At 42.2% G+C, this 9658-nt stretch overlaps 1 protein-coding gene across 1 annotated transcript in view; it reads left to right on the top strand.

Moving 5' to 3' along the window:
* The first annotated feature begins 2664 nt into the window (after nt 1-2664).
* Nucleotides 2665-9658, top strand: part of LOC112115946 (inactive tyrosine-protein kinase transmembrane receptor ROR1) — a 245421-nt gene continuing 238427 nt past the window's right edge. The window contains exon 1 of the mRNA XM_024213179.3: nt 2665-2830. Within this exon, the coding sequence (XP_024068947.1) occupies nt 2737-2830 (94 nt within the window). The 5' untranslated portion in view covers nt 2665-2736. The remainder of the gene's footprint in view (nt 2831-9658) is intronic.

The following is a 9658-nucleotide window of genomic DNA, read 5'->3' as shown; positions in this document are numbered from 1 at the left end:
GGAGATAAAGGTGAAATATCCAGATGGATGCTGCAAGGTTCAATAAAGTAGAAATTCCTCCTCAGGGCAGGCGGAGTCGAACCCACGTTGTTTAGGGTCAGAGACAAAATGACCTTTTCCTGCAGTTGTGAATTAGCTCAGAGGAGATCTTTGTGTCAATTTTGCCTACTCACTTTCAGATAAAACAGCATCCACTGGGTCACTAACAGAGCCAGTTTTATTTACCATTTTAATTAATAAGATGGAAGAGGGAGTAAACAGCTGCCTCAGTGAAATTTGCAGGGAGTAAATTGATAGATGTTCCAAAACCCCTCAAGGGCAGAGAAATAATAAAAAAAGATGCCTGGAAAGATTAGGAATATTGGCAGCAATAACAAAATAAAATTCAGCCTGGAAAAATGTAAATTAATACATCTGGGGAAAATAATCTGGAACATGGATATTCAATGGGAGGGAGATGCTTAGAAAGATGAATGGATTGCAAGCTTGCACTGAATTTGCCACGAGTTATCATGACAGCAACAAAAAAGCTAATGCAACTTTGGGTTACAAGTGAAGAGCCCTCATACTACTGAATACAGAGGCAGCAGTCCCTTTCTATTTGGCTACTCAAACCTACAAACGTGTATTTAATTCTGGGCACCTCAAGTGCCAGAAAGATGTTGACAAATGGGAGTGAATTTAGGGAAAGCAACCAAAAATTAGAATGGGTCTGGAGAGAAGATTAAAAGAACTAAATACGCAACTTTATTAATAATAACTAAGGAGGATGCAACAGACACCTACAAGTATTTGAATGTTTAAAACAGACAGGAAGATTCAGAGTTGTGAAGGGTAATACAGTGGAGTCTAGCTAGGAGTAGTGAGATTAAATTCAATCAAGGGACATTTTGGCTACATATGGATCTATTAGACTTAAGGCCATGCTGGCACTGATACCCTAAGCAATGATGGGACTGAACCTCTCTCCATCATTTCCCACCAAATTACCCCACACAGCAAGCCACCAGATCTCCTATTGTTGCTATTTCTTCTCCTTGAAAGTTCTCCTTGCATTGGCTCAGTTGTGTGCAGGGCTTGCATTTAGATCCCAAACATATACCAGAATCCTTTGCCTTGGGATCCTTAGCTTTGAATAGAGGTGACACGTAACTGTTGATAATCAGAGGGAGGGCATAATTTAAAGGTTCTGGAGGTATGTAGCAGAGTTCAGGGCAGGGCATATAAACCCTGGCAGAAATCTCGGAGGGGGACGTGCCCCCGTGTGCTCCCCAACTCCCCACGAGACGCTCTTGGCTTTGAAGTGGATGTTGCAGCAGCTGGTGCAAAGGATTATAGGGCATATCTGGGCATTAAAGTTTACTGATGTACATGACTAATAGAGAAAACAGGAACCAGATGGCAAACCATCCACAGAAAAACTATTTGGGACTAGTTTTGAGTGAGTGATCCTGGAAGTCCCAGTGATATTTTAGCAGTGCCCCTTAGGATATGGGGCCTTAGGTGGCCAACTGCTTAACCTATGTCCATCTCTGATTAGAGCAATCTCTCCAAAAGGAAGTACTGGAAACTGCAGAGACATAATTAGGGGGGACAAGGAACAAGAAAGTGGCCAAAGGAAACCATTCTGTACCAGATTGGGGCTCCTTATCCTATGGAGTGTGACCCCCGGGGGAGCCTGGAAGGAAGGCCCACGGATCACACCAGTTGCTTGGGGAAAGCAGCATGTGGTAGGACTCAGATGGGGCCAGGTCCTTCCTGATGCTGTAACCACCCTTCCCTGCCCGATCCACCCCACTGCACTGCACTTCTCCCCCTCCTCAGCACAGCCTTCAGCTGGTGCCAACAGTGAGTGCTCCCAGAGGGGGCAGAGTTGCCCCAGAGTTGAGCACTGTAAGGGAGAGAAAACGCGCTCCAGCACCCACTCCATCCCTTCACACAGCCACCCCACCGCCCGCAATCAGGCCCTGGCTCCTCGCCAGGATCCCAATTTTGGGTGGCGCCTGGCCCTGGCAAGAAACCAGGGATCGTTTGAAGTCCGGGGGGGGGGGCACAGAGACTCACTGGATTAAATGACCCAATAGGTTGATTCCTCTCTCATGGGATGGGGGAGCGATCTAAGGGGAGGAGGCTCCCAGGCACCCCAAGTTCTCCCTCTCCCCAGCGGGGCTGGAACAGTTTTTATAGAGGCGCTGGGAGCCATTGAGCCAAACTGTAAACCCTGAATATGATGGAAACCACTTCAAGCCAGGGGGTGCGGCAGCACCCCTAGTTCCAGCCCCTATGCCCCTCTCCCCGCCTCCCAGCTCCTTCCCTTTCCCAGGCTCCCCCCAGCCTGCTCCTGCCCGCCGGTGCTGACCCTGGGGCTGTGGGGAGAGGCTGGATGAGGGGCGCGGGTCGCTCCTGCGGCTGGGGACGGCGGAGGCTCAGCCAGGCCGAGGTTGGCAGGGGCTGGGAGTGACTCGGCGGGGCCGGCAGGGGGCGCTGCTGGGCCAGGCTGGGCCGGGCCGCCCGCCGGTGGGGGGTGCGGGGCCGGGCTCTGAGGGGAGGTTTTGGAAAGTGACAAGTGAGGGGCTGAGGGAGGGAACGGGGAAGCAGCCGCCCCCGCTCAGTGCCCGGCCGGCGTGGGGAAGGGCTGGGAGGGCAGAGCCCCCCCGGCACAGCGCGGCGGGGAGAGCTGGCCCGGGCTCCGGGCGCTGTCCTGCGGATGTCGGAGTAGCGAGAGCCGGCTCAGGAATGCCCCGGCCGGGCGGCTGGGAGCGGAGCCTCCCGCTGCTGCTGCTGCTGCTGCACGCGGGGAGCCTGGCGGAGCTCGGGGGCGCAGCCCGAGGTAAGACGCGCCGCGGTCCCCGCTCGGCTCCCGGCGCCGCCTCGGGCGGGCCCTTTGGAAAGTGACTCGCCGCTGCTCTGTGTCCCCGGGGGGACGCGCTGGGGGCGCCGCCGCTCCCCCCGGAGCCTTCCGCAGCGCTCCCCACGGTGCCTGCCTCTCCGCTCCTCCATCCCCTCTGCCCGCCACCCGCCCAGCCCCGCCTCAGCCCGGCCCCCCGGGGCGCCCTCTCGCTGCGGGGGAGGGGGCTCCCTCGGGCGCCGGCCGGGGCGCGCTCCGCTGTCATCTCGGCGGAAAGAGGGTGTTTGGCTTCTCTCTCCCCTCCCGTCCCCGCCAAAGAGCCGCAGCCCGTTTGGCTTGGCCCGCGCCGATGCCAGAGACGGGGGAGTCCGGCGGTCTTTCCGCAGGACGTGCATTTTTGTGAATGAAACTGGGTGACCCCAGACAAAGCCCCGATTCACCAATTGTTCCCTTGTCGCTTCCACCCTTCCCAGCTGCAGCCCAGAGAGGTGGGAGGAGGAGCAGCAGCTGTGTGTGTGTGTGTGCGCGTTATTTGCATTTGCAAAGTACGGTAAAAACTGGGTGCATCTGGGCAGTGGGCTGAATGTGGTTTCTAAGCCGCAATCTAATGCATACTTGATTGGGATCCTCTTTAAAGACAATGGCAACATTTAGAGTAAAGCTAATAAGAAAGGCAAAGCGTATTACTTTCCCCTGCGGGAAGCCATCAGTGCTTCCCCCTCCTCTCTGTGCTGGGACACAATGAAAGGGAAGATGGGCTGTTCCTGTGGATACAACTGATTCTTTCTTTGAGGAGGGGTGAAAAGTTGATTCAAGCCGTCAGGGTGTTGGGCTTCACTTTAATATGCAATCTGCAAGAGGCAACCCCAGTTCGAGTCTCCTTGGCAGGATACCTGTGTCTGGTTAAGACAACAGAAAGAAACCCCTTTTTGATATTGTTTTAAGCTGTATTTAGAAAAGCACCGACACGGCATAAGGTACCAAGGAGAAGGAGAGTGAGAATATCTTTTCAAGGGGCAACACTGAACAAGAGGCCTTTTCAACAATCCATAGACATTAGAATTTAATTTTTTTTATTAGCCAAGACTAACCTGAAAGCTGCTTATAACAGAAATTGTATATCTCTTTGGGACAGATTCTGATATCTTTACTCCCTTACTGCATGAATAGTCCCATTGATATCAGTGAGGCTATTTACAGAGTAAGGAAGTACTAGAATCTGGCTGTCTAAGATTAAATGTGTATCAGTTGATAACTTATTAACTGGGTTTTTGGAATGAAGGGGAGAGTATAACCAGGAAGCAGACAGAAGTAAAAGCTTGAACATCAGTTTGTTCATCCTGAAGAATATCCTCTGAGGAATTTTAAATCTACATTTTACCTCTGTCAAATTGCAAACATTTTAATCCAGTAGTTAGACAAAGTTCTGTTAGGACTTTAAATTTCACATCAGTATTCTTCTTCTTGAAAAATACTATAACCAGGCTTTAATTTTTTTTTAATTAATGGAGATATCCTATCTCCTAGAACTGGAAGGGACCTTGAAAGGTCATTGAGTCCAGCCCCCTGCCTTCACTAGTAGGACCAAGTACTGATTTTGCCCCAGATCCCTAAGTGGCCCCCTCAAGGATTGAATTTACAACCCTAGGTTTAGCAGGCCAGTGCTCAAACCACTGAGCTATCCCCCCCCCCCCCCCCGGCTCTTTCTTAAGAGACATATTTGGCTTATTTTCCTCTGATTCCAAACATTCCTATATTCCAGTTAATGAAGTCAAGTTTTATACTTGATCTGTACTTAATTGCTTTATAAAAACACTTTCCAAGAGTTTGACTGAATTGTTAGCTAAATGTAACTATACCTAGGCATTTCTTTCTGCTTTTGATATTTGATTTAAGGTCTGTAAGGTAATATTATCAATGATGATTTGTCTTTTTAGTTCCGGCTATGTGGAATGCTTTGCCATCTTACTTATATAGTTCCAGGGCAAATTGATAACAATGACCTTAAAGCAAATCTCTTGTTTAGTTTTAACCAACAATATTTGTGATCTGTTCATTTTAATATTGTTTTGTTTTATTTTTAATTGTAGCCATTTCAATAATTTTAGATTTGAGTCATCATATAACACATACATAAAAGAAATAGAGGCTGATAAGCCTGGACTGGCATTAGGTAAAGTGTGCATATTTAGGCTAAGATATTTAAAAATGACTAGTGATTTTGGGTGATTTTTTGAAAGGCTTCAAAAAATGCTGAGCATGCATAACCTAACATCAGGCCCCTGTAAGGTGTGTCAAGTTGATCAAGTCACTTTTGAAAATCTTGGCCATAATGTATATTCAAAAAAGAAAAATATACATTAATGCCATGTTAAGTTTGAGTTTAAATACTCAGAGGTCAAGCAATGAAAAAGTTAAGGTTTTAATAAAGGGACAAGGTGGATGAGGTAATATCTTTTATTGGACCAACTTCCGTTGGTGAAAGATACAAACTTTTGAGCTACAGAGAGCTCTTCTTCCGGTTTTAGGGCCAACATGGCTACCACAATGGTGAAAAAAAGGTTTTAATAACACCAACTCAGCCAATGGCCTTATTGCACATGCTATGGAATGGTTGCCATTAAAAAGTCAACTGTTGCCAACAGTTACCACACAGTAGTCTGAGATTATCCCTATCTTTCACCTGGCCCTGATTCTGCTGTTGGATCCATGTGGATGGATCCTGTTGATGTCAATGTGACTGTGTGGGTACAAGGGTCTAATCATACACATTTAATTGCTGGATCAGGGTCTAGCCTTAGAGAAGGAGTTCTCTGACATCTGTGTGGTGACAGCTGGCTAATGTTGAGTTTGAATGTCTTCTGTTGAATATTTTATGTATATTTAACAACATAAACATTAAAAAGGCTAAATTAATGTTACTATGAACTTTCACATTTTCATTTCCTGACCTTTTAGTGTTTAAATTAATAACCTTAATGTTACCTTAACATGAGGTTTTGTTTTATTTTTTAATAAAGTAAAAGTTTAAAAAAAACCCAAACCCAAACCTTATTATGCTCAATCAGCAGAGTTTAAGCCCACAATTTGCTCTCTTGGATTTACTATAAATTTTGCAGGAGAGAGGCTCTATTCTGTGCTATTTACAAGCTGTGTAGGAGCATAAGGATTTCAATACAGAATCAATGTCTGCATTGAAATACTGTCTGTAGAAATCTTTGCTATATTGTAAACTGTTCTCCTATATATTAATTAGTGTTAACTTGGTGCCAGATTAACTATTGTATTGTCTCAGATTAGTAAACATTATCATCATGCAATGAGAAATTTTTCAATACATATAATTAATTTTTGTTCTAAATATGTAAGGATCTAGACCTCAGTGAAGATTAGTTAACTTGAAAATCTTAAATGATAAAATTTAGCAGATTTTGAGTTATGTAAGCAAAAAGATATATTACCATTTACTTAAACTAGAAGTGTATAATTTAATTTTTCCATAATTCAAAAATGGGTGAATGGATTTCTCCATTCCCCGCCTCCCCCACTACCACCACCAAAAAAGGTCCATGTGCTTTGGCTGAGACCAAACATGGACATTTCAGATATAAAGGAGGATATTTTTTCAGACCTGTGAAAATAAGGCCTTTAATGAACATCCTTATATACAGGTAACCTTAACAACTGTACAACTTTCACTATTAAAGGAAAGCTTTAATACTGATTGATTGGGAATCCAAGGTCTGATTGGGAATCCAAGGAATCCAATCCATTGATCTACATGATTATTATTTAATATTCGCATTACAATAAAACCAGCCTCCCTATCGTGTACAGAAGTTACCATAATAAGACCCGTTCAAACATTTATAAAGACATGGTTTCTGCTCCAAAGAGTTTATAATCTGACATCCTGATCCTGCAAGCTCTTCAGGATGAGTGTAAATTAATTCATGTCAGTAGTCAGTTCACTAGGACAACTCATATGAGTAAAAATAAGTGAATCTTCAAGCATATGTAGGACAGGAGCTTAAAAATCTACTCATGTCCACTTTGGGTTACCAAATAATCTAGTTGAGACATGAGCATGTGATGTAAACTAGCTTGCATAGTTATCTTTCTAGCAGTGCTGTCTAATCATTTTAAAAATCGACTGTCTGGTTATTGACTGAGAGAGGATTACATGAGCTAAAATAGAATCATTTGGGCACAACATAAGCCTGCTGCATCATATTTAGTACAAAATCATCTTTGTAACATTTAAATGTAACTCATGCTCCATGCAGAATTTGAACAGAGTTTTCTTTGCACTTCTGTTTTTTGTTTTTGAAGGGTTGGCAGCCACAGTGCAGGAAACAAAACATAGAAAAAGCAAATTAAAAGCAGCATGCACATAAAAGTAAATAATTTATTTTTAAATGCTCTTCCCAAGTGCACTGAGAGGTTGGCCCAAAAATGTTCTAAGTAAAACCACAAGGTTAGTGTGAATATGAGGAACAGGAATTCTATAACTTGGCTTTCCCCCCTCCCTCGTTACAGTATCTGTGATGGCTATTGTTATTACAGCTCCAGCTTTATTATTGTTGAATATCATGTAGCTCTGTGAGCTAAAGTAGAGTCATGGCAGAAGTACCATGAATAGGGTAAAACAATTTTTATGCGTAAAAACATAGATCCGTAGACTATGTATTTTAGATAATAGGAAAAACTGTTGCCCTTTTTGAAAGTTACCTCCAGTGGATTAGCATTCCTCCACCTTTGATTAGGAGTGCTATATCCCAGTTTTTCATCCATAGGGCAATAGTTTTCTGTTTCAGTCAGTATGCATTATATGTTTACAAACAAATACAATGTTTCTATCATTGACTAACAGTGTATGGAAGGATGGAAATACGTTTTGGAGCTGTTTGAGTGATTTTGGTATCTGGCATGTCTATTCACAAGTTGCGCTAACTACAAATGAATAATTAGAATAATAGTTTGTGTATTACTGTAATTATGTCCATGGAGAATGGCTTGCTAATTACATACACATAGGACATTTTATTTAACTTAAGCCTTTGCAAATGAGATCTAGGCAGGGGTCTACTTAAAGATTCCTTATAGCTTTTAAATACAAATATCTAAAGCTGGACAAAAAACCTTCCCTGAGGTGTGACACTAGATACTGTTCTTCAGAGACATGCACAGAAATGCAGTAGCCTTCTGAGACACTAAAAAGCACCTCAGAGTAGAAAATTCTTCAAAAATCCCTAACTAAATGCAGCTGCTTGTAACATATAAGCTATCTTGCATGCCAGAAATATCCAAAAAGGTAACTAATACAAAATAAAAAATAAACAGTGTATCCCTTCCAGGCCTTGTCCTCCACTGTCATCTTGCCATAGTGAGCTCAGTTATGAATTTTATGTTTAGAAATGTGTGTGATTTTTAGAAACATTGTTTAAATCTGTAAATTTAGAAACAATGTTGTTTAGAAATCTGGTAAACTGTGGTTACTTATAAAGCCAGTTATTTTGTGCTTCTAAAAAATGTGTATTATTCATTATGTCAGTGTAATGTACCAATCTTGCTGTAAGTACTAGATTAAAGCTGAGCAGAAAATACCCACCAGTGTTTTAGAGGTGAAACTGCTATGTGAACCATAGATAAACTAGTCAGATCATATCATGGTCTTGGCAAAGCTAGTAAATTTCACACCTTGTCATTCATTAATAAAAAGAACAATACAGCGATAAAATAGTTCATATTTTAAAAATGATTCCTGCATGTTAAAAGTTCTCTTACATGAATATACTAAATATACAGCCATATTTATAGAGTTATATTTTTATTTTGTTAAAGTAGCAGTATTGAAAAACTAGCAAATCAGGCCTTACTTTTTTGATGTTGTCTTTTGTATTGAAGACAGTCGGACTATTTATGTGATTAAGTACAAGCACAACTCTCACAAGTAAGGGTTTGAAAGTCGAGCTCCATACTTAGTATTATTAGAGCTCTGTACATATGTTAATTATCAAACACCGGCTCTTTAGAGCAGAGATTGTCATCTTTGTTACTTGTCAGTATTATGCCTGTAATATTGACAGACATTTAACTCAATCATTCATAATATAAACAATAGAGATCTGAATAGATTAGAGCAATTTTCAGTGACATTGTATAAATGACAACACAATATTTTGATTAACTGAAGTACACCTCTCTAGTTCCTGTGAGAACAATTTTACGTGATAAATAAGAAACATTTCAAAGTTTCAGTGATTATTTTGATGTTTTGGTATCTACTGCGTGATCCAGGAAAAGAAGTCACACTTTTTGCTATGTAGTTACTAACAATATTACTTTCATTGTGAGTACTGGTGTAATGTTACATATGGGAGATTTTGTCTTTGGTTTTATTTAATTTCTTTTATATGTCCATTTTGAACTATATTTGCATCAATTTTAAATATGAAAAGCACATAGGAAAGTGAGATAGTCTGCTCAGCTATAAAATGGGGATAATTTCAGCTCACATAGGTACTATTAAAGTATGTTTATAAAGCTTTTTGAGACCCTCTTGTGAAAGGCACTGTAATAAGTGTATTTCAGATCTGCAATGCAATGTGATGTTAGATTCCCATTCCATTCAGCCAGATTTGTAAAGCTTTGAAACAAAAGCTATTTAAGAAGAGCAAGCCCTTTATAATGACAGAAAGTAATAATGCAGGGTCCTCAATATCCTCCTTGGGTTTTGTAGTAAAATCCCTTCCTGAAATGGAGCCAATTGGGCTCCCCTGCCTCCAAATAATTTTGCAGAGTTACATT

Source organism: Terrapene carolina, unplaced genomic scaffold, assembly GCF_002925995.2.
Source record: "Terrapene carolina triunguis isolate 2854851 unplaced genomic scaffold, T_m_triunguis-2.0 Scaffold210, whole genome shotgun sequence".
Lineage (NCBI taxonomy): Eukaryota > Metazoa > Chordata > Testudines > Emydidae > Terrapene > Terrapene triunguis.
This window is presented reverse-complemented; position numbering and strand designations above follow the sequence as displayed.